This window comes from Lytechinus variegatus, chromosome 2, assembly GCF_018143015.1.
Source record: "Lytechinus variegatus isolate NC3 chromosome 2, Lvar_3.0, whole genome shotgun sequence".
Classification (NCBI taxonomy): Eukaryota; Metazoa; Echinodermata; class Echinoidea; order Temnopleuroida; family Toxopneustidae; genus Lytechinus; species Lytechinus variegatus.
The window spans coordinates 79,220,321-79,245,904 of NC_054741.1; the positions used below are offsets into that span (position 1 = coordinate 79,220,321).

Sequence of the window (25,584 nt, forward strand, 5' to 3'; positions counted from 1 at the left end):
GGCCACCGCCTTCGACACACCTCCATTTTTTCACGTTAACTCTAGACTATGGCGTGGTACACTTTGCATGCAAGCTCTAAACATCGTGCGATCATCTCGTCAACCAATGAACTACCAGTATCACTAGATTTAACTAATAGTAATACCGTTGTCGAATTTGTCGTTAATTTTATATAAATGAAGGGTTGAATATGATATATCTTTTGAATGTGTGTTATTGTACTTAAACAAGTTTTGCTGAGATCACTTTTGATGAAATTACATATAAATTACATTCCAAATACGCAGAAAAGTGGTGATCAGACGGCCTCCGCGCCGGCCGGCGGGATCAGACCATTTTTTGTCACTTATTTTTTTGCGAATGTTCTCCTTTCTCCAGCCATATGTATCTCTATGGCATAGATACTGCTTACGAAGGTACGAGTAAAAAGTTACCAGTCTAAAGTAGGCGTGGCCTAAATACTTATAGTGCATGCAAGTACATGTAGTAGTACAACATAGAGTTATATTATTTAACTCTATGTAGTATAGTACAACGTGTTATGTCCGGTGGTACGATACGCGATCGAACGAATGTGAATCGAGTCGACGAACTAACGTTATTTCTTTTTTGTAAACAAAACTTGTTAGAAAAATATTCTCAAAATGGATGTAAAAAGTTCAGAGATTATGTGGAGTCCGGATCCGAAAATAAGAACGAAGATGGATGAGTTCAGAGGGATTATTAATAGCTTTTATAACCTGGAAATCGGTAGGTACCGGTATCTAACGTCAGCACTGCTCAACGTAACCCGGGGAGCTCCCACCCGGAGTTCCCTGGGTAACTTATGCCCAGCGTGGCGCTGCCTAGCCTCAGTGAAGTTGTCGAGCTGGCCGATAGCCTGGCCTGGAATTCGGAAGCCGAGCAGTTACATTCTGCAGCGGCAGCAGCTCGTTCTGAACCACTCATTCAATCATCAATGAATATGAACAAGGTTATGATATAACCTTGTTTTCTGTTACTTCTCCCTGTCTAGGCCTAAAAATGTTTAGAGACAGGAATAACCGTAGTTTCTGGGGATTTATTCAACAATTTCTGACATTTTGTGAGCCAATGCAGTTCAGCGAACAACCAAAAATACAGAGACTCAACTCTCAAGCTTTTTTTTGGTCCAGGCAATGTTTGGCTTATTTTCTCTTTTTCTTGAGGGACAAAATGACAAATGGCAATGCTAGATTTTTTGACACTGTCACTCATACATGTACTCAGTCAGGGGCCTGTTTCTCAACACCATCATAACTTATGACATAAGTCTAACTTCTTGATTATAGCTAGTGAGCTACTTGTCCGCTAACCGTTTCACGGAGCCCTCTTGACCAAATCAAGATCGGGTACAACAAGCTCTGCTAAATTTATGACACATCCGAAGTTCCGAACCTGTCATAACTTCTTTGTTAATAATGACGTACTGTACTAGTGGCATCACGTGGGTAGACTCGTCTATAGTATGTATGACATGCAGAAGTGCCTAAAAGTTTTACAATTAAATAATATTACATAATCAATCATAGAGGTGGAAATTACATCACAAAACAAGTGGGTTAATGCATTCAATGATAAAATTTTGTTATACAAAGAAACTATAAAAACTGTTGGTAAAACGCCACAAAACCATTTGTTGGGTGTCTAGACAGGTTGTGTGTCCGGACAGTCGATTTTAAACTGCCAATTGAAAAGTTCACAATTCAAATCTCTTAAATGTTTTAGCACAAATGTTAGATAATAAATATTGATTATCACTAATCAATGCACAGTTTTTGTGTAATCCAAAGAAAAAAAAGGCATCATTTTTGTTACGTGTCCGGACACCCAACCCCCCATCCTAAAATGATTTAATCGATAAAGATACTACCATGTCAGGCCATCCATAACTGAACTCGTATTTGTTGTTTTTAGACCCCTATTAACAGTTGGATAAATTCTATCTCTAATTTATGCATATAATTTGTCAAATATCGTTTGTTTCTGTATCAATGATTAAAAATGTTTTGTTAAACTATATGGTTGGAACTACCCTTTATCGACCCTAATCTTCTAAGCATCTTATCTGCATAAATATTCATCAATTTTTTCCCAGTTTTCATCTCATTTGTGCTGAAAATTGAGCAGATTAGATGCTCATGTCTTGATCGGCGACTTCGATTCAATTTGTGTATATATCGGCGAACAATGAATACGACGATTTTACATTTGCTCATTTGCACTAGGCCTAATTTGCATCCATCTTTTGAAACCGACCACCCGCGATACACTAAGTTTATGGCAGATTCTTGTCGCGGTGGCGAAATATTTTTACTCATTCAAATCAGTTGTATGATGTTAACATGCTAAATGATCGTCTCACTATGTCCACTGCGAGCTGTGCACATGAATCGACGACAACGGATATTTGTTCTAATTTAAAGCCATTTCCTATCGTATTTCTTGGTTTTCAGCGGGGTTTGGGTTTGGTTAATACAATTTTGATTAATTCTACTAAATTTTTACTTTTTGTTGCTTCTTTTTTTTCTCGTAAAATCAATTCTTACCATTTCTATGGACACTGCGCCTACTCTCCCGCACGTATCGTTTGTAATACGCAATAATTTTAACGCGCGCAAGGTGGTCGGTTTCAAAAGAGGTGGTCCATATTTGGCAGTCTCACCATATTTTGATGTTTGGAATCATAAAAGACCGTATATTATAATTATCATTTTACAAAGAAAACCGTTATGGTTTACTTTCGTAAACTATTAAAATTGGATATCACAGGGGTACCCATCTCAACGTCCACAAGTGTTTTTTTAGGTATGAAATGAACTATTCATAATTTTGATTTTCTCTGTAATTGAATACTCCAGTCTTCATGGTCTAAGTAGGCCTATGTATGATGCATAATTTACCTGTGCCATTATTTTGAAAAGATTCATCACAATATTTGCATTTTGTCATAATTTTGTGACTAAGGCTATGTCTCCTCTGCACTTTTTATCGAAAGTATCTACCTGGTATATCAAGGTATTCTAGTTAGGAAGCCTTTCGAGAAACAGGTTTAGTAAGATTGGAACTAAATATTCACACTTAATGATACGCGCCGTATAAGCTAAAACAACAACAACATACTAATCTATGTGTACGCTTGCCTAAGCCTGGCTAAGGCACTAGCTAGGCTACTTTTTATTTCCTTCATCTCCGACTCTAATATAAATAGTTTTCGCAACAGAATGACGTGCTGGCATCAAGAAAGAACGATAAGATGATTGATGCACTAAAACGTCTAGTGTGTTGAAATTATGATATTGGGTGTGGTATCATACCATCCAGGATGTTCTATTAAGATTTGGATGAGGGTGATGATGGGAGAATGATTGTCAACAGCATATCAATGCAGATATTGTCCTATGTGCAAGAGTCTTTAAACAATCAAAGAGCTAGCTGAGTGTTTTGTGCAGAACTACTGAAAATCCATGAACTGCAGTGTGTATTGGAATTCAGGTACGATATACTTTATAACTCTGAATTCGCATTCATGATATGACCACTATAACTAGAGGGTCTTTCGTCAAAGCAAATATGCCCAGCAATCTTCAGATAGGCCTTATGAAAAAAATAAAGATAATGAGGAAATAAAGAATTTCTAGTAACTCAACCATGAGCAATCTTTGGCAGAGTCGAGTGTTGTATGTTTTATACCCCTCTCAATTTACTCAAGGTGGGATGGTCAGAGCTCAAATCCCACCTTCAACTTTTGATCATGTTGATGGCTACTATCAATAGTTATATTTTTTCAGCTGTAATTTGATATTAGTATCATTTATTCCATTCAATTGGGCCTAACAATAGTGAATTTTAACAGTAAAATAAAAAAAAAGAAAATTGACTAAAGAGGAAAGAGGGGGAGGAGGGGTACACACAAATTCTCTCCTGGGAAAAAAAAACATTTTATATGTTAAACATTTATAAATTATGTATACACTAATACAAGGGTTTAGAGATTTATTTTGGTCTATATTAAAGCATGATGTGATAAGTATAATAATCCAACAATCTTCACAATTTATTCCAATCAATTAATTTTACTTACTTACTTGGATTTACTTGGATGTAGAGACGTAAAGCTTGTAGCTTATTTGCCCCTCGTCATGTTGCATAGTCTCTGGTAGGTTAAAAACTTTAGTGGATAGTTTTTCCAGTGCCTCTCAATAGCTGATTTGAACATATTGACACTTGATGCAGAAACTGGTTCCTCTAGCTGGTAAAGCATTCCAGTTATTTATACTCCTAATTGAAAATGCATTTTGCCTTATTTGCAATTTGCAAATATATTTGGATCAGTTCAGCTCTTTGTCTTCTAAATGATAGAGTAGGGAGATTTAAAGCCTTCAGTCTTTCAGGATAGTCTAGATGACGGAGATGAGGCAATAGTCTGGTTGCTCTCTGTTGTACTTTTTCAAGTAGATCTTCATCTCGTTTATATACAGGAGCCCATGCAGAGTTGTAATATTCCAGAGTACAGTGTAGGTCTTACAATGGCTTTATAAAGCTTGAGCCCTTTCACATTTAATGCTGTGAAAGACCTCTTAATCATTCCAAGTTTTGCATTAGCCCTTTGTGCAACATCAGCAGCATGGGTGCTGAAGGATAGAGATTCCTCAAAAAGGACTCGTAGATCTTTCTCTTTTTCATCAGACTTTACTTCTTGGTGACCGTCTTCAGTTGTCATATGGAATGTGAAGCTTTGATTATTTCGACCATGGTGAATAACTTTACACTTTGACTTGTTGAATTTCAATTGCCACAAATTTGCCCATTCCTTTACTGCATTCACATCATCCTGTAGAACATCTGCACAACACAGTACATGCAAATAGCTTCATACTAGATCTTACAACATCTGGTAGATCATTGATGAAACAGATGAAAAGTGTGGGGCCAAGGACACTACCTTGCGGAATTCCGCTACTGACTGGGAGTGGTGTGGATAAATGACCATTGATATTAATTAATGATAATCAAATAAGTTAAATAAAAAGTTCCCCAAAGGTCCTTGCATAAAACACCAAAAATTCTCACTGGGGAGTTCACACATTATGATGTGAGTTTTTGGTAGAATGCAGATTTATGGTCATTTGAAAATATAATTAAGCTTGAATGCACGTCAATTTATGACACTACTTGATGTAATGAATAAAACAAGGGAAGTTAATAATGATAATAATAATTGACATTTATATAGTGCTTTATCAATCTACGACTGTTCAAAGCGCTCCACAATTATTATTACCCGGTCACTGGATTCATAGCATTTCAAGCAGCCTGTGTGGATTGACGCCTTGCCAAAGGGCAAGGTGTCATAAGACCGATAGATGTGCCATCATTAGATTTGAATGACTTAACACAAATGGGGCGAGTTATTTATAAGAGCCATGAATATCTCTCAAAATTTCAGCTCTCAAAAATTTGATTTCAGCAATTTTACGTGTTGTTAATTTGGCAAAACAATGTAACTTGCCTTGCCATTACGATACATAGATTGCATGCAAGATAGACAGACGTTTTGATGCTTTGTCATGCTACATATTGATGTTCAGAAACTATAATTGCTGCACAATGACATACATTGCCTTGTTATTTCACAGCATACAAGATATGATGTTAAGCCAAATCAAGATTTCAGTGGTAGTTTACCTTAATGGCAAAGTTACGATAATAGTCAGTTTTCATGCAAAGTGAACCAGAATATTAATCAAAAATATTTTTTAATCTTACAATGATATGAGAAATGAAAGACATAACTTTTAAATTCTTTCTTTTTTGAAAGTGGCGGATGAAATAAATCTGTTATAACTTAACCCGGAACAAATCAAAAGATGGTAAAATATTTAAAGTCTGCATGTATTTGTTTGCCTAAAACCAAACATAGATTCAAAAGAAAGAAAATTGTGAAAAAGATTAATTTAATTCTGGAAGTTGTCTGCATAGATCTGCTACATTCTTTTGGTACGGTACCTGCAATTATCATAAGATGAGTGCATCACGAAGATCATAAATTTTGATGCTTCCCATCCTGTTGGAATTTGCTGGTAGGCAGGCATTAATGTATATTCAATCTTAAATGGAAACTATTCATCAACTGACATAGGACCCTATTGTGTACGGTATACAATTTAAAGAAAAATCCATCACAAGCGTAAAATAATTTTGTAAAAGAAAAGTAAAATTTCAGGAGTAAATTACTTGTAGGTTGAACATCTTCGCTCTGGAATAGCTACATCCAGCTTGCTTTGAAAGTGATGTTTGCCCATCACCTTTACCAATAGTTATTTGCTCACTACTACTTCTTCTACTACTACTACTACTACTACTACTACTACTACTACTACTACTACTACTACTACTACTACTACTACTACTACTACTACTACTACTACTACTACTACTACTACTACTACTACTACTACTACTACTACTACTACTACTACTACTACTACTACTACTACTACTACTACTACTACTACTACTACTACTACTACTACTACTACTACTACTACTACTACTACTACTACTACTACTACTACTACTACTACTACTACTACTACTACTACTACTACTACTACTACTACTACTACTTACTACTACTTATTACTACTACTACTACTTCTACTACTCCTTCTATTGCTCACTACTTGCTACTACATACTACTACTACTAATCAATTACTACATTACTACATTATATATTGACATTTATGTTCAATAGTTTTCAGTGATAATGAGATGGTAATTAATTATTAATAATATCTAAACTGTCTATATATATTTGTTCTTGTTATTAAATCAGGTTTTGCTCTGAGCAAGCAATTAGATATTTTAAAGTAATCTCCCCCTTTATCCTACACAGAAACATACGATGACCTATGGCAGTGGTCAGTGGATCACTATGCTGAATTCTGGGGAGAATGCTGGAAATATTTTGACATTGTCCATTCTCAATCATACACCAGGGTAAGAATTATGTACATGTTTCTATTTCTATGCTACTGACTAACTGCCTCTGTATAACAAGTTTCATTATACAGCAAAAGGTGGCCCAGATTTCAGTTTTCTCATGAAACTCAGCAAATTTCCATGTTCATATTATATTTTGTTAAAAAAAAATAATCAAAATCGCAATGCAAACTGTTGAGCATGGAGTCTAATATACTAAGACATTTTCTTGACATGGAAAAAATTGAAGATTACAGGTTTAGCAGAAAAGCTATAGGCTTATGAAATCTTTAAAAAAAATTGCAAAAGAAATCAAATGTGCCATGTGTTAGGCTCTTTATCTACCATTGTCTGTATGCTGCAAAGAAATGTATGCACAGTAATATGGATTATGGAGTACCATAATATTGAAAAAATCAATGAGTGTTACTGCCGTGTCGTTATTGATTTCACTGAAGTTCTAACTATACTGCTTTTCTGTGGTGGCTGTGCTAATGTACTCGCCTTAACTGTGGTTGCATTTGCTGCCCCACGGAAAGTCACAATTTTAGCGACCATCCCACAGTCTATATGGATCTCCTAATTCTGAAAGATAGATTCATATTGGAGGACAAATTTGACACAAATATGCAACAGTAAATGTACAATTATACCTATATTAGATTTATACTCAATTAATTACAGCAATATAATCCTGAACTTAATTTACTGTATTACCATTTCTTTTTGGTGTAATCAGGTGTGGTGATCTGATTTAAAAGGGAACTCAAGGTTGAAAATTATGTGATTTGAATAGATAGATTAAAATCAGACAAAGAAAACAATGAAATTTCATCAAAATTGGACAAGGAATACACATGACAAGACATTTTAGAGGTTTATATTATGACTTGGTGAAATATAGTAATGATAATAATAATGAAACTTTCTAGATTATGAGCTTATGAATCTAGCTTTATAATGATTCCAAATTTGTTAAAATAGCCCCCTTGGTTTTGAAAATAATTAGGAATAAGATGTGTATAAGCAGCACCAGTCTCTTTGGTTGGCATCCCAATGATATGGATTTTTCCACATTTCAGAGATAATGATGATGAACTCATCTACCCCATTGTTTTCACCAAGTATTGAGTCCAGATTTTTATGTTTATACTTTGTGATTTTATGTATATCCTGTTTTCCAACGTTGTATGAATACCAATTTATAATGAGCACTGTGACTCACTTCTATATAAAACATTCTTTCTTCTGATAAATTGTTACAACATATTTTTTACAGGTAGTTGATCCAAATAAAGGAATAGATGAAGTACCAGTGTGGTTTGAGGGCAGCAGACTCAACTTTGCTGAAAATCTTCTGAGGTATAGAGATGACAGGGTTGCTCTATTTGCTGCAGGTATGTAATTGAATAAAAAAAATCACCCAATTTTTGAAAGAAATTCTGGAGATATTGTGGAGCACTTAACTTTAATTTGCTTAAAACCTTGATTATTCATACTGAAAAAAATCCATTAAAAAATCATAAATAGGGGCAGTGCCACAGGAGGCAGAGGGCGAATATCCCTCGGTGACTTTTTAAGATTAAAAAGGTGGGGGGGGAAAGAGAAGAAGAAACAAAATAAGAGGAAAAAAGTGGACGAAAAAGGAAGAGAGGGGAAAGATGAAAGCAGAGGGCCCATAAAGGAAGAAAGCGGTCTTATGCTACCCCTAATGTTCTATTTAAAAATAATTAAAGCGTTCTTTAGGTTTTCTTACCCGCCATCAAGTGTCAAATTACCCTGTTGACACTTATAGTATGATGTCTTCACTTTATTACAAACATTTAAGTAAAATCAATTAAAGTTTTTATTAATCATGTTTTGAAAAAAATTGCAATATCACCAACGATTACCAATTAAAAATGGATAGTATACATTGCAAAATTTAAAAGAATTGTAAATTTGACTACTGCAAATAATCAAACATATATGTTTGCAATTATTCCTCATACTTGCAAGAGTAACAAATTATTAAGAAGTTTCTATATTTTCTATATTCTATACTTTTTACTATAGTGGAAGGAAACAAAGAAGTTGAAAGGATAACGTATGCTGAGCTGCATGACGTTGTTTGCCAGTTTGCTGCAGCTTTAAAGAAGATGGGAGTCCAGGCAGGAGACAGGGTGGTTGGTAAGAACAAACATATATGTCCTTATATGAAGCCTAATGGATTGACAAAATTATATATTTAAAAAATAAGGTAAATTATGTATATATTTAGACTGATTCAAAGTTAAGGATAAATCAAAGTTAAGGATAAATCAAAATCAAAATATAAATCAAAATATGACTAAATGATCCACAACACATTTTCAAGCTTCATTTTTGATTTTCTAAACGGTATCCAATATTCTGATTTTGTTTGAATAAACTGGTTGTTTTTTTACTCGCCGTACCACTGCTGTGGGGGAAATATGATTGCAGCATTAATGGCTCCTTGTTGGTTTGATTTCTCTCTTCTTTAAATAACCTCAAGCCTTTTCTAAACTGGAGTTAAAATCAAGATTTAACTTGTTTGGCTAGTGGTCTTGTTGTTTAAATAAGCCCCAGCCTTCGGAAACTGCAATATTTGAAGAGACATAGTTTTGTCTCTATATTGAATTCATGAGTTGTGTCATGACTTGATGCATGATGAGATTTATGAGAAGTGTCCATTGGGTTGTGAGTGTCGTTTCTGAAGCTGATTGCATTTGAATTTAGAATTCAGAATGACATAGGTTGCTTGTGATGTTTCTTCAATTCAGTGAATTGCTCTAGACCTAACAGACAAAAATGATTTTCAGAATGGGTCTTCATGCTACAAAGTTGTCTATGCCTTTTCTCTTTTTCAGGTTATATTCCCAACTGTGCAGTAGCAATTGAGGCCATGCTTGCAGCAGCTAGTATAGGGGCCGTTTGGAGCTCCACATCACCAGATTTTGGAGTAACTGTAAGTGTGATCTTTGAATTCTTTATAAGATGAATTTCTGTTGAGAGCCCATTTTAGACAATAAGGATCGAATTCAAATTCAAGTGATGGGAAGATGCAACTTGTGCATACTTGCTCTTTCACTTGCTTCAATTTTTTTTTTACTTGAGTAAAGAGAAAAAGCGATATATATTTTGAAGATAATGCATTGTAAAGCTAACATTAGTTTTGTGAAAAGTCACTGAAAACTGTGTCTTATAAGGGAAAAGATCCATTGCAATTGATCTTAGTGCTGAGCTTGAGCGGTTGAAATGACGTCACTCGTGTGCACGTCCACTATGATTTAGGAGAATGGGTGAATGGAGGTGACAAGGTTGTATGCAGTTGCAGTCAATGATTTTCATTTCCTGTGTGACTTGCCTGAAGGCATTAGCTCAAGAACGTGCTACATGAAATGTACTGTGCTTACAAGAGGTAACATCCTTCTGCCTGACCAACACGATTAGGATTCGATATATGCGGAAATCCCAACACCATTCTGCCTGCTAGGCAAAAAAAACGCTCTCCAGGGAGTAGCTCTGGAAAGTCATTTATTTTTGTGATATGCATTTGTTCAAATAGTTATTCTATTTTTATATTCTGTCTTGTTCTTAGGGTGTGTTGGATAGGTTCAAACAGATCAAACCAAAGGTAATCTTCTCTGTGGATGCTGTCGTCTATAATGGCAAGACCCATGACCACCTTGCTAAGCTAAGGCAGGTCGTAGATGGACTCCCGGAACTGGAGAAGGTTGTCGTCATACCCTACGTCAGAGCACCGGCTGAACTTGACCTCTCAAACATTCCAAATAGGTAAATTGTTTTATAAAGTCTGAACTGAATGGTACTTAGACTACACACTACACAGAGATTGATGAAAAAACATTTGTGTTTATATAACTTGGTCTTAACATAAGTGATATGATTATTTGCATTTGGAGACTGATCCTTATCATCACAAACTGAAAGTCAATACATAGTTTTGACACTGTGTCCCTATCTGAATCAGTCTGTAACAGTTTAAATACTGGTATTTGCATCCAATAGCCAATGTAGCATGTGATTCTGTTTGTTTTTTTGCTAAATGAATAAACTCAAGGTATAATTGTGCCTTTCACTTCAAATTGATTGCTCCTTTCCAAGTATGAAAACAAAGCAGAATAAAGAGGAGTGTGTGAGAGTAGGTTGTAATATATTGATTGGTCATAAAAGGCAAGTAAAGAATGAAAGAGATTATAAAATAAAGGTAAAAACATTACAAGATTACAAGATTGTGACAAAACATCACCAGTTTTTGCATTCAGGCATCAACCTTTTTTTCCAATCTGAATTGTCATGTTTTTCAGCACATTTTTGCCAGATTTTTTGGCGTCTGGTCGGGAGACAGATGGCACCTTCCCACCATTGGAGTTTGAACAGTTACCCTTCAACCATCCTCTCTTCATTATGTATTCATCTGGCACCACAGGAGTACCAAAGTGCATGGTCCATTCTGCAGGGGTACGTTCTGGCCACACCCTTCATTATGTAGATGATCCTGATATTTTATATTTTGAATAGTTGTGTAATGATATTATATGCTAATATAGTACTATTATAGTGTATTATATGCAAATGAAATCAAGACATGAAGATACACAATTCAATTGTTAACCTCAATTTAATTAGGCTACCTTTCTTGATATGTATTTACTTTGGTACATATGGTAAAAGTATAATTACTGCAGATATAGTAATTACTTGTTTTGTTTTATCCAGGGCACACTCATTCAGCATCTGAAAGAGCACATACTCCATGGCAATATGAGGAGAGAAGACAACATAATTTATTATACAACGGTAAGCATTGGGATTTTAATATCCAACTTCTTGGAAGTTCATGAGAGCATTTGTGTGAAGTGAATGCTTCAATGAATTTCAACTCACAAGTGTTTGGAGTACCTGTCCTCCTCACTCCCCCTTGGGACTGTTTCTTAAAGTTACACATTATTTTACAGATGTCCGGAGTGCAGAATGTTACAATGTAAGCCCAAACTTTAAGTTTTTCCAGACAATTAAAAGCCTATCTTTAGTTTTGGTGAATCTCCTATTCGCACATTTCACTGTCCTGATTCATTACTAGATGAAATAAATATTTGTGCCTTTAGCTGGTTATGATGTAAAGGGCATAAAATAAAAATGTATCTGTTTATTTATCAATGATACTTCAAAATTGCAGAATAGAATATCTTCTATTTTATCATTTTTGTCTCACCTGCATAGCAGAGTGAGACTATAGGTGCCGCTTTTTTGACGGCGACAGCGGCAGCGTCAACATCAAAATCTTAACTGAAGATTAAGTTTCTGAAAGGACAGCATAACTTAGAAAGTTTATACCTAGTTCATTAAACTTGGACATAAAGTTAATCAAGTATACTGAACATCCTGCCTGAGTTTCAGGTCATATGACCAAGGTCAAAGGTCATTTAGGGTCAACGAACTTAGTCCGTGTTGGGGGAGTCAATATCGAGATCTTATAACCTAAGGTTAATTTTTTTGAAATGCCATCATAACTTTAAAAGTATATGGACCTAGTTGATGAAACTTGGCCATAAGGGTAATCAAATATTACTTATTATCCTGCATGAATTTCAAGTCACATGACCAAGGTCAAAGGTCATTCAAGGTCAATGAACTTTGGCCAAGTTGGGGGTATTTGTTGAATCACTAGCTTTTATCCAACTGTGCCTTGGTTGTATCCCTAAAGGTGTAATCCTATTTTAACTATATAGCAATTTTCATATACTATTAGTTTGGTAGTTTAATTGCCACTATTCTCATTTTAGCATTCCATTTCATATGAAGTTGAACATCCGGCCTACCTGTGGTAGTTTCACTAAGATAATCTGATAAGATGAATGTGAGAAAGACTAATGGACCTGTCAACCAGAATCTTAAACCATAGCCCTTAAGGATCATCAACCACCAAACACCAATTCAAGATGAAATCTCTATCAAACCCTATTCACATTATGGGGAATATTTATTTTTGGTTATTGTGTATCCTCAGTCGTCTCTCTGGAAGATGTTACTTTGCAAATTCATGTTTGATCATATGCTGATAGCATATAATGGACATTTTTTTAATTTCTTACATTCAACAAACCCCTATACAATAGTTGAGTCCTTTATAATTCTAGATAAAAAAATTAAGATTTTAAAATATGACAAAGGGGGATTGGCAGACTGGCTTTGATTTTTTTTCTTGACATCCTGCACTCCTTGCAAGAAGACAGTTAATGAACATAACATTTATTTTGTGCTTGTCTTAGACTGGATGGATGATGTGGAACTGGCTAGTCTCTGGCTTGGCTGTAGGCAGTGGTGTAGTCCTCTATGATGGATCACCTTTAGTTCCTGGACCTAATGTACTTTGGGACCTCATAGACATGTTAGAGTAAGTATCTTGTGCCAGATATGCCCTTGGTTGTTACATAAATTTATATTTATCATTTATCTAGCAGGAATTAAAATTTCAATATTTTGGGGAGCAAGACCACTTTTCTTTAGGCCTTTAGGGCACCTTTCTATATAAGAGCACCAATGGGAACAATACCAAAGCACATTATTTTTTTCCAAGGCCAATAAAAGGGCACAGAGGCCATGATGGTCTTTGGTTATTATAAGCTCCAGTTATAGTTATCTATTCAGTTTCGCTATGTATTATCCCAGCTTCAGCCAAAGCCAATATTTCCAGTGTTCAGTGCATTCAAAGAATAAATAATACCAGATTTTATACTTTAAGTGTACATCTATTTCATGTTGCATTGCAATCTTGAATCATGATGTACTTGTATTGAAATCCTATTATATATTTGGAAGTACATGTGATTAATAGCTATCACTGCAAATCCGAATCATCATTGTTAATGAATACTACATGTGCACCTATAAATGTATTATCATTTAATTATCTTTTCAATATCCGTTTCATGTCTTATTTAGCCATTTCTTTTCTGACCTCTTTTCTCTTTTTCATCTCTAGATTTGCTTTTAGATGCTCCCTTACCAATTTTTTGACCAATATGATGCTGCACTTATGATTATAGTTTGCGTAATGATGTTTTGTTTCTAATTGTTTCCCCTGTATTCTATTTTTCTAGCATTTCCATCTTGGGAACTGGTGCTAAATGGCTCTCTGTTCTTCAAGATAAAGGAGTCCATCCAAGTAAGTGACATCTGATAATGAATAATTTTCAGGTCTAAGCATAGGTACCAGTAAATTTGTGCTAAATGGGCATGCATATATTATTTTACTCATCTGTAAACAAGTTCCCATCAAGATCTCAAATAATTTTATATCTAAAAATTTCAAACTTATAATGCACACAATCAATATTTCTGATGCACATAAACTTAATACATGATAATGTGTGCATAGTTTTTAATGCTGAGGAATCTACATTTGTATTGTTAAGATATGAAGTAATCAAATTAAAAAAAATAGTGCCTTCTCGATGGAGTGGTCCCTCTAATTGTGTTCAGAATGATAACTTTTATTCATTGTTGAACCTTTTTATCATTCATATTAAACCACAGATCAAATCATAATCATTAGCAATGGCTGTTAATTTTTTTAGTTTTATATATTTTCACAAAGATAAACTTTATATTGTGAACTGTTAGTGTTTACTCAAGTATATCTGGAAATTTGTTTGAAACAGTTTGTTAATTTTCTTGGTCTTTGTTGCAGGAAAAACACATAGACTTGAGAAGCTTCATACAATACTGTCTACTGGTTCACCTTTGACCCCTGCTTCATATGACTATGTGTATTCATGTGTGAAGGAAGACCTTCTACTGGGCTCAATAACCGGTTAGGCTATGATGCTAACTTTTCACCTTATGCTAATGTTACATTAAAAGCAATTCTTATTTCAACAATTTTGTAGGTTTTAGCTGATGATTTACAAACTGCAGGACCCTACTTGCTATCTGCTGGAAATAATAGGATGATGGTTATTTAAAAGGGATTAAATCTTGGATCATATAAACACAAGATAAATGTCATATATACATGTAAACACAAGATAAATGTCAATATATTTAAAAAAGTGACATGAAAAATCCTGGGATGTATCTTATAGTATTTGTAGAACAGTACACTCTGATAATGTTAAAGAATTGTAGCTAGACTTTTACATGGGTTTATAAACTAACATGTTGATCTACCTACTTATATCACCGGGGTGAAATAATTAATGCAAATTAAAAATTTATTAACAAACAAGAGAAAAAAAAGTAAAACACACTTTTTTTTAAAACACAATAGAAATAAACCTGAATGAGAAACATACTTGGCCTAATTATCATTGTGATCAATAAGAAAGAAGATATGGCAGTCATATAATTACAATTGTATGTTTGGAAAAAAAAACGATCCATCATTTTGCTTGTTCCTTCTAGGTGGGACTGATCTGATCTCATGCTTTGCTGGTCAGAACTGGACAGTACCGGTTTACAGAGGAGAGATCCAGGCAAGGAATCTAGGAATGGCTATTGAATCATGGGGCGAAGAAGGTATAGGAAACTTGTATCATTTGTAAAAATGAAAATAAGAAAATAATTACTATTGGTAAGGGTGATGAAATAAGACAAACTTAATTACAAAGCCAACTAGACATATTCCTCTTATATTCCATGAATATTTCCTTGTATCTGTTTACGGTCTGTGTTATAGAGGCCAATGTTTACCGTCTTATTCCTTTGATGGATTGTATATGTTTCTTGTACTCTCACTTTTTTTTGTTTTATGTAAACTTTATACCTTTCCACTAACACAGAAGGTATCCTAAGATATTAAGTTTTCATTAATAGTCTTTATTGGCTATGGAAAAAGTGATTTATATTAGTCTTGAGACTGGGGAATATGCACATTTGACTTGTGCACAGGTATTAAATATGACTTTCATTTTGCAGTGGACTGCAGTTCCATACTATATGCAAACCTGCATCTAATGTTATCTTTGTGTTTTCAGGCAAACCTGTATATGGAGAGAGTGGAGAGTTGGTTTGTATCAAACCATTCCCGTGCATGCCAACTCACTTTTGGAATGATACTGATGGATTCAAATACAAGAAGGCTTACTTTGCTAAATTCAGAGGTAAATTGATATTGAAAAGGTTACTTTGTCAATTTCTCATGGAATTTTGTGATAGATCACATGATTAGAACTGTTTTACCGAGTTGTATGTGAATTAAATGAAATTCAATTATATTCAACAGAAAATGTTCAACATATTTGAAAATAATACGTATTAAAACAATAATAATCTACATGGTAATGTGTAAGAGAGAAATGAGGTTTGGATCAGGATTACTAGAAGCCATTTGCCTGTCATGGTTGATACCTTGATTTACTACATTTATGATACAGAATAAAAGTCAAATGATGTATGGGTACAAATGAGAGGTATAACCTCCCCTCACATGCCTGTCATAGTTTAAAGTTAATTAAGTCAGATTATTAGAAGAACTTTCCTCATAATGAGACACAAAAACTTTTAGTTCAAATTTCACACTGCAGGTGTTCATAAAGTCATGTGTAAATGATCATTTGAAACACCCTGCAGTGCATGACTGTAATAATACAATGTCTTCAGTTTTTTTTTATATAAAAAAAGAGGGGTCGCTTGAGTATTGACTTGAGGGAATAAATGATGGTTTGCCATAAAAATGAGGAAACTATCTGTCAGTAATCAGCTGAAAATTCTGTTTGTCTTTCTGTATAGGTGTTTGGGCTCATGGTGATTTTTGTACAATTAATCCGAAGACAAAAGGAATTTATATGCAGGGTCGCAGGTAAGATTTTCTATTTCTATTTGCTATTTCAATCAGCACACAGGATTTAATCTATGTAGGATATATATTCTTCTATTCACTTACATAATTATTTTATTTTATATACCTTAATATCATAAAAAAAGGTTTCTTTGAAGTGTATGTCTTGAGATGTACAATATACATTTTCCTCCTAATATTTGAAATTTTGACATATTTGTATGATAGCCCTGTAAAGAATCTAGCGTTTGCTTTGATTAGAAAAAGTAATAATCCTTTAATTTTCTCCTTTGCTCTTCCTCACAGTGACGGGACTCTGAATCCAAATGGTGTCAGATTTGGAAGTTCAGATATTTACAATATTGGTAAGCATTAATGAAATATTTCAGATTTCTTTTCTGTCCATTATCAATTGATTCTGTTACAAATGTGCCTTACAAGGTGTCTTGTATCTAAATTCCATTGGTAAACAAATGTCATATTAAAGGTCAAGTCCACCTCAGAAAAATGTTTATTTGAATCAATAGAGAAAAATCAGACAAGCACAATGGTGAAAATTTCATCAAAATCGGATGTAAAATAAAGTTATGACATTTCAAAGTTTCGCTTATTGTTAAAGGTCAAGTCCACCTCAGAAAAATGTTGATTTGAATCAATAGAGAAAAATCAGACAAGCACAATGCAGAAAATTTCATCAAAATCGGATGTAAAATAAAAAAGTTATGATATTTCAAAGTTTCGCTTATTTTCAACAAAATAGTTATATGAACGAGCCAGTTACATCCAAATGAGAGAGTCGATGATGTCACTCACTGTTTCTTTTGTTTTTTATTGTTTGAATTATACAATATTTCAATTTTTACAAATTTGACAATTAGGACATCCTTGCCTGAAGCACAAAATGTTAAAATAATGGAATTCCACGTGTTCAGGGAGAAATGAAACTTGATTTCACATGACAATGATGAGAAAAAATAGAAATATTTCATATTTTATATAATAAAATACAAAAGAAATAGTGAGTGAGTGATGTCATCAACTCTCTCATTTGGATGTAACTGGCTCGTTCATATAACTATTTTGTTGAAAATAAGCGAAACTTTAAAATGCCATAACTTTCTTATTTTACATCTGATTTTGATGAAATTTTCAGTGTTATGCTTGTTGAATTTTTCTCTTTTTATTCAAATCAAGTTTTTGTTGGGGTGGACTTGTCCGTTAACAAAATAGTTATATGAACGAGCCAGTTACATCCAAATGAGAGATTCAATAATGTCACTCACTCACTATTTTTTTTATTTTTATTGTTTGAATTTTACAATATTTCAATATTTACGAATTGGACGATTAGGACCTCCTTGCCTGAAGCACAAAATGTTAAAATAATGGAATTCCATGTGTTTAGGGAGGAATGAAAAATCATTTCACATGACAATGACGAGAAAATAAGAATATTTCATATTTCATATAATAAAATACAAAAGAAATAGTGAGTGAGTGATGTCATCAGTTCCTAATTTGCATACCGACCGAGATGTGCATGTAACTGTTTTGTGAAATGAAGCGAAACTTTAAAATGCCATAACTTTCTTATTTTACATCCGATTTTGATGAAATTTTCAGTGTTATGCTTGTTGAATTTTTCTCTTTTTATTCAAATCAAGTTTTTGTTGGGGTGGACTTGTCCTTTAGATACATTTCAAGCCAGTGTTGGCAGTACTTGTTGGCCACAGTCTCAAGGAATCCACTGCATTAAACCTCCATGCATACCATATTTTCTCTTTGAGCATAGGACGTTATCTCATGGTAACTCCTCATTCTTTAACATTCTCCTCTTATTTTTGTATCTTCTTTATATCCTCCCTCCTCTTTTTCTCTTTTATTTCCTCTTCCTCCTCTTTTTCCATTCATTTTCTTGTTTTCACATTAGTTGAACGTTTGAAGGAGATCCAGGACAGTCTATGTGTCCCTCAGAGGAATGCTGTCAATGAGGAGCGTGTTATTCTCTTTCTCAAGATGGCCCCAGGAATGACCTTTGACCAGGATCTGGTCAAGAGGGTCAAAGTTCAAATCAGGTCTGAGCTATCAGCCCGGCATGTGCCTGCCCTTATTCTGGAGACCAAAGACATTCCAGTGAGTTGATACTAATGAAAATATAACATAATGGAAAATAAAAGATTATAGGGGTGGATTGTTTTACAGGTTCAATTGGACATCCTGGTCAAGCTATTTGAGGTTTTTTGGTAGGACTTCAGTTTCCAGAGAGAGAAAGTACTGTGAATCAAATATTAAGTCATAATGTGCTAACTATTTACAGTCGAGGCCAAAAGTTTACATACACCCATGGAATTCAGTGAAGTTTGTTCACTTGCCAAACATTGTAAAATTTTCTATATCTTCAGAAATATAAATACTACCATGATGAATTTTGTGTCAAATGAAAAAGCGCATTATTCTCTTCACATGATTGGGATGCAATTAGAATTAAAGTATATTTCAGGTGGATTTTTCTTGAAGAAAAAGAAGAAATATTCGTGCCAATTGTATTCTATTGTTTGCTATTATATTTTCAAATATCGCTTCATAGAAATATATGAATATCAAATCAATGATTCATATCATATTTTCTATCATGATATGTCACCACTGAACAAAAAAGTGTAATCTGAAATGTTTGTGTTGAGAAGGAACAAACACAAATATGAAATGTTTTTGTCAAGTATTTTTTATTTGTCTAAAATATGAAGATTTGGGAGAGAAAAATGACACCTAAATATTTCTCTGCTCCTGATGACAAAGCAATGTGATGGAATATTTTATAAGATACAGCAAATTTTATGATGTTAAGCAGATGTCAATTTTTCTTTGAATTTCCTGGGTGTATGTAATCTTTAGGCCTCAACTGTAAGTCATGAGTTGTTTCTAGTACTGCAGTACCAATTCTAATGAGCAGCATAAAATATGTTGTAAATATATCCCTAAAGAGTAACAAATGGTTATTTTGAATTGACAAAGATTTCATAATTTGCTTAGTCCAAATGTAAATGGAAATTATTAGAAGGATAAAATAGCCCTCATATGGTATATTTTAATTTTATCATCTGCATGTCATTTTCTCAATTCATTCCATTTCAGGTACGTTGAATAGCTTATTACCAATGGGCTCTAATTTCTTTATGAATAGGATCATATTATATAATAAATAGTGTCTAATCCATTGTACAATGTACTGGATTATATATACGTCTGAGGTGAAATAGACCTGCATGAGGGATAATTTTATAGTCCAGTAAAATTGTATCATATAACGTTCACTATTTATAATAGTAAATAAATCCCTCAAACTAAGTCCCCCTTCATGATTTTTACCATAGATGGCATATGCCCTACTGACCTTAGTTATATTTGTGAAATTCCAATTTAACACTTAAACAATCAACTCCAATTAGCAACAAATGAAGTCCAAACAGTTGAACTCCTAGTTGAATGAACTCCAAATAAATCCACGGTATATTCCAAGAGATTAGAATGACAGAAATATTTACACAAGTCTTGGGTCTAGACAGTTTAGGCCTAGACCTAGTCTAGTATGTTGCAAGTTAGTTATTTTTTATTACATACTATTTTGACCTTTCAATTGTGGAAGTGGAGATGCATTTTGTAGGAAAATGGAAAGATGATATTGATAGGGGAGGAACATGGTATGAAGATGTGAGTTGTAGTTTAATAATGGACAGTTTTATATATATGCAATGCAACATCCATGAGGCTGTTATTTCTCAACAATCATATTTTGCCCATTCACACCTTTCATAGCTACTCATTGTCTTTCACATGCACATAACAGTGTTTTTTGCTTATTAAGTTTGTCACAGTTTTGGTTATGAATACATAATACACTATAGAAATTATCATTTCTATTACATGTTTTTTTGTTTTGTAGTATACTATCAGCGGTAAGAAGGTGGAGGTTGCTGTAAAGAAGATTATTGCTGGAGAGAAGATCATTCAGAGGGGAGCATTTTCAAACCCAGAGTCTCTTGATCTCTATCAAGATCTACCAGAATTACAAGGTGTGTATATTCCTCATGTAAAAATGGTCTGTATTCTGATGTCCAGTTTAAAGAATCATTCAAAAATATCAACTTTTCACTAATAAAAAACCTTTTAATATTCAAGTGAATACTTTGTGTGGTATTGATGATTAAGTTTGCAGTTTTTAATCATTTGAGTTGAATTGGCTATTTGGTTTTAAATTACTTTTTATTGAAATAAAACTCATTTGTTAAAAATGTTTCATTTGTGGCATTACAGGAACACTACCTCTAGAAGTATGTTTTACTTGGCCAACCATATAGGCCTGCTAACCAACACTTACCTAATGCTCAGAAGTTACTTCTTCATTAAGATCTTGTTTCTCTCTTTACTTAAAAGGTTATGCCAAACCAGTCAAGAATCCCGGCCCACCAATTTGTGCTGAAGTCCAGGCAAAGAAATCTTTGGTTCTCAATACCAGTACATCAACTTCCAGCATCGAGTCCACCTCACCAGAAAATTAGGCCCTATCTTGTTATTGTTGGATTGCAGCGAACTTCTTTTTTCACAATCAGTCTGACAATGCTTAGCATATGCTTATTGTGAGTAGCTTTAAATGTCAACAGCATTCTCAAAAAATCAGAAAATAGCTGCCCTAAAGACCAATTTGAAAGAATTGTTTTGTATAGCTTTAAGGGAATGTACATGTATTTAGACATTACATTTAACAAGGGTTAGCAAATTGTTAAAGTATTTTTTTTTGTAAAAGAAGATTCCAGGATAAATCTGGAGTAATGTGACTGAAAGTTTTGAGGTTATTACACACTGAAGACTTCATTGTATAATGAAAACTAAATGTGTGTCATTCAGTTCACCAGGAGTAGTAAATTCAACCAAGGGTGGATGGTCTCTCTTGATTTTATCATGTAAATTACCAGTATTCAAATCCATGTTTCATATCAACAGATAATGAACTTTGGCATGGGAAAATGAAAAGAGTAGATATTTTCACAATATAGATGTGACCGTGTGAAAGAGTCAAGTATTGACTATATTTAACATCAATAAACAAAAGTTTAATCATTGTCTACAGGGACAGGGTTTTCCATAGTACGAATCAATTTTTTGGAAATTTAACAATTCATTAGTCAAAAAAATAACCAAACAAAAATTTCACTGAAGCTATTTAGGCATAGACACGTAGCTAAATCTTTAAGGAGATAAGTAATTAACCATTAATTCCATATTCAAATCATTTTTATAGCAATTATTACTATATCCTTTTGTTTCTTATGTATTCCATGTCAGAATTTGTTAGTTACCATTTAAAAAAAATGTAAATCCCTAAACCATGCATTAGGTATGGGGTTATGTGCAATTCTTGCTCTTACAGTATTCAGCTATAGAGAGAAGTCTGTATATTAAAGTTTTTGTTATGTCCCTTCATTTTAAACTTTGCTCAATATTCAAATGATTGTAGGTCTGGAGCAAGATATATTGCAGCACATGTGTTTTATTCAGTCAATTGATTGTTTCCAGTCCATGGATCAGTCCCAGGGATCAGTCCCAGGGTTCAGTCCAATGGATCGGTCCTAGGGATCGGTCCCAGGGATCGGTCCCAGGGATCAGTCCCATGGATCAGTCCCAGGGATCAGTCCCATGGATCAGTCCCAGGGATCAGTCCCATGGATCGGTCCCAGGGATCGGTCCCAGGGATCAGTCCAGGGATCAGTCCAAGGATCGGTCCCATGGATCGGTCCCAGGGATCAGTCCCATGGATCAGTCCCATGAATCAGTCCCATGGATCAGTCCATGGATCAGTCCCATGGATCGGTCCATGGATCAGTCCAATGGATCATGAATTAGGATATTAATTGGATAAAAACAAGATGCAATGTAATTTATAATGGATGCAAAATTGTAGCCAATCATGACAAATGCAATTTATTGAAAGCATAAGACAATACAAGCACTTGAGTCATTAAAAAAAAGGATTATGATGGTGCTTGTGAAAATTCTTTCAAAACACATGTAGCTGAATGAATTGAAAAAAATGGGGAAATCTTTATAATCAAACTCTTATTTTTTTTTTTCATTTTTCAAGCAATGCTTATGAACCTTGCATTGTTCTTCAGATGAAGATATACATGAACCAACTTTTCAACGTTTCGGAAGCTGTGTTGTGTCTGTAATGGTCTATCGTTGTAATAAATCTAGGAAAAAACTTGCAGATCAAGCCTCTTTCTTCCTCTGGGCGATGTCCATAAAATGTTGCTCACATTGGGTATTGTTATTGTTTATCTTTGGATATATTTCCATTTGTTCATGTGCAATTCAAAGTGATATAAGAGAATAATGTCACTTTGAAAACATTTTTTTGCTTAGTCAGTTTAAGAAGAGTCCCATCATGGATGCATTCTGGCAATACCCACCTGGCTATAACCTTTCACAAAATACATGCGATGCCAGTAGATCAACTCAGGGTGGCAGTAGTGTAAGAATCATGTTCTATATATCTTGTATTGTATTGGCAATGAGATGAATTCATAGGAATATATCATGTGATCAAGATTGTAAGCTTCATAACACATTATGAATTGATATGACTTGAGAGAAGTGTGTTATTACTTCCTGCCTAAACTAAGTATGATGTTAAGCTCATGTGCAAAATTGCTTCTATATTGGTTTTCAAATTGTATAAGCTCATATTTCGATGTGTGTATGTTATTCAACATATTGTAGTTTTACTTGCATGTTTGCATGTGCATCACCATAATGACCATACATCTCAGATAAAATGCTAATTTTTGAGATAATTAACTAATAAACTTGGTGAAATGGAACACTATCAGAAAGCTCAGTTCATGCATTAAATGTCTGTGATAGACACAGAGTCAAATAGTTATTGTAACGCTGAAGTTTTATTCATATTGCAACCTTGTTGAATTCGAACAGGTTGTAAAGACTATAGCGAACACAATTTTTTTTCTTTTTAATGTGCCTGTAATGATGTTCATAAGAAATGCAATAGTTGCTATGTATTTATTTTTATGTAGAAATGATATAGATTCACATTATACAAAGTGATTACCAAGTATATATAGGCACTCCCACTTTATGTAAATAGCTTTAAATGTGAATGTAGTTATTAGGGTATATAAAATGGCTGATAGCTTTGTTTATTTGTCCCCCTCCCCCCCCCACCATTAGTCTCATGCTTGTATCACAGCATATCCTCATATACAATCCCTGGTGATCTCACACTGAGTCATGGTTTCCTGCCCAAAATGTCATGCATCGTTGGTCTATGACCTTGGCATCTCTGCCCCCTCCCTCTCTCTCTATTTCCCTCTATTTTGTCCATGTTTCTTTTGATGTCTGCACAAATTCATCATGTTTGCTGTAAAGAATGGGTTATCAATTATGTGTTGGGGTACCTCTTTCTCTCGAATAATATGTTGATGTTATGGAAATTGTTTATATTAATTCTCCTGCCTGGGTATTGATTTGTGATGAATTCATCAGTTATTTTATTCTGTAATTTAAACAAAATACATGTCTTCATGTCAATCTGTATTGTCTTGTTTTAGCCAATTCTTAAATTAGAATTCCAATAGATTACACCAAGATACATGAGTATTCATATTTATTTCATGCTTGCATGCCCGAATTGATAGGAAAGAAAAAATGCAACAAAACCCTGATTTCAAAATCGCTCTCAGGGATTAAAATTTGTGTTTGTTTTCCAATCAAAATAGAATTTCATTTCAATATTAGCTTCCTGGTTCATCTTACACATATTGTCTTTCCTAGGCTTCATTTTTTATTTTGAATGTAGCAGTGAAGTAATATTTTTTTATTGATGCTACATGTTATTTAATGCCTTATAAGCTATAATATGTAGAAGTGTTCACTTACTAAAAGGAGCAATCTTTTGGAAGTCAGAGTAGGCACAGAAATATTTCATGTGATCAAATTGTAACATTATTTATTAATTTATGTTTAAAGATTTACATCTAGTCTCACAGTTATATATATCTGTGTGCTTCTAAAAAAATACAATCTTATCAGGAAATCTTTGACTTTTAGTTATTTTTCCACATTCCTTTCCCATCGTGTAGGGCTGAGAAAAATGAATTAAAAGCTAATAATATGCCTCAATGTCTCGACATGAGAGGTAGGTTCATGGGAAATAGTTGGTGTTTCTGAAATAATGGTGAATATTTTATCATGTGGTCCTTCAAGGTCTCTATCATGTAGGTATTTTAGGTGAATTTATATTTTTCTGTGTTACCCCATACATCTGTAGAATTGAGTTGGATATATGTAATAAATATATTCACATGTTTGCAGTCAGCTGAATAAAGACAATACAAACTTTTAAGAAAAAGAAAACATTTGTGATTTCCGTGTCTCTTTTTGGTTCATTCAAATGTCCATATTCGAGTAAAATTGACAGAGATAATGCCAAATCCCATATGTGTATTTTTAGAACAGTGTATATTTATTATACATACAGTTTTTAAACTTGGATTTTCTTTTATATCAAAGAAGCATTTAAATGGCCTGAACGTGGTACCCAACACTTCATTACAATCACATAATGTTTTAAGCCAGTTAAGTAAATTAAGGGACTCTGTGCTTCAAACATCTTTTGTTTATGCTTAGTTTCTACTGTGTATTATTACTACCAATGCAACATTATATTTTGTCAATCTTTTTCTTGCAGTGCATGGTGA

The 25,584-nt window shown here is 33.9% G+C and overlaps 1 protein-coding gene across 2 annotated transcripts; it reads left to right on the forward strand.

The window, feature by feature from the left end:
* Nucleotides 1-368: 368 nt before the first annotated feature.
* LOC121409170 (acetoacetyl-CoA synthetase-like) lies at nt 369-25,222 on the forward strand. Of its 2 annotated transcripts, none has more exons than XM_041601017.1 (18): nt 369-417; nt 6,920-7,023; nt 8,285-8,402; nt 9,061-9,174; nt 9,876-9,973; nt 10,607-10,803; nt 11,337-11,490; nt 11,749-11,829; nt 13,302-13,426; nt 14,133-14,197; nt 14,723-14,845; nt 15,436-15,549; nt 16,008-16,133; nt 16,762-16,831; nt 17,117-17,175; nt 18,741-18,943; nt 20,754-20,883; nt 21,245-25,222. In XM_041601017.1, exons 1-18 carry the CDS (start codon nt 384-386, stop codon nt 21,367-21,369), a joined length of 2,040 nt encoding a protein of 679 aa, XP_041456951.1. In that variant the 5' UTR covers nt 369-383; the 3' UTR covers nt 21,370-25,222. The 2 variants fall into 2 exon arrangements, with proteins under 2 accessions (XP_041456951.1, XP_041456950.1); XM_041601016.1 differs by lacking the exon at nt 369-417 and adding an exon at nt 535-751.
* Nucleotides 25,223-25,584: the final 362 nt, after the last annotated feature.

What these genes read in the sequence shown, in the direction of transcription:
- LOC121409170 (XM_041601016.1), top strand. Translation starts at nt 646, where the DNA reads ATGGATGTAAAAAGTTCAGAGATTATGTGGAGTCCGGATCCGAAAATA. An exon ending in GGCAGGAGACAGGGTGGTTG is followed by an intron (nt 9,175 to 9,875) that starts GTAAGAACAAAC and finishes TCTCTTTTTCAG; the next exon opens with GTTATATTCCCAACTGTGCA. An exon ending in GACCTCATAGACATGTTAGA is followed by an intron (nt 13,427 to 14,132) that starts GTAAGTATCTTG and finishes CTATTTTTCTAG; the next exon opens with CATTTCCATCTTGGGAACTG.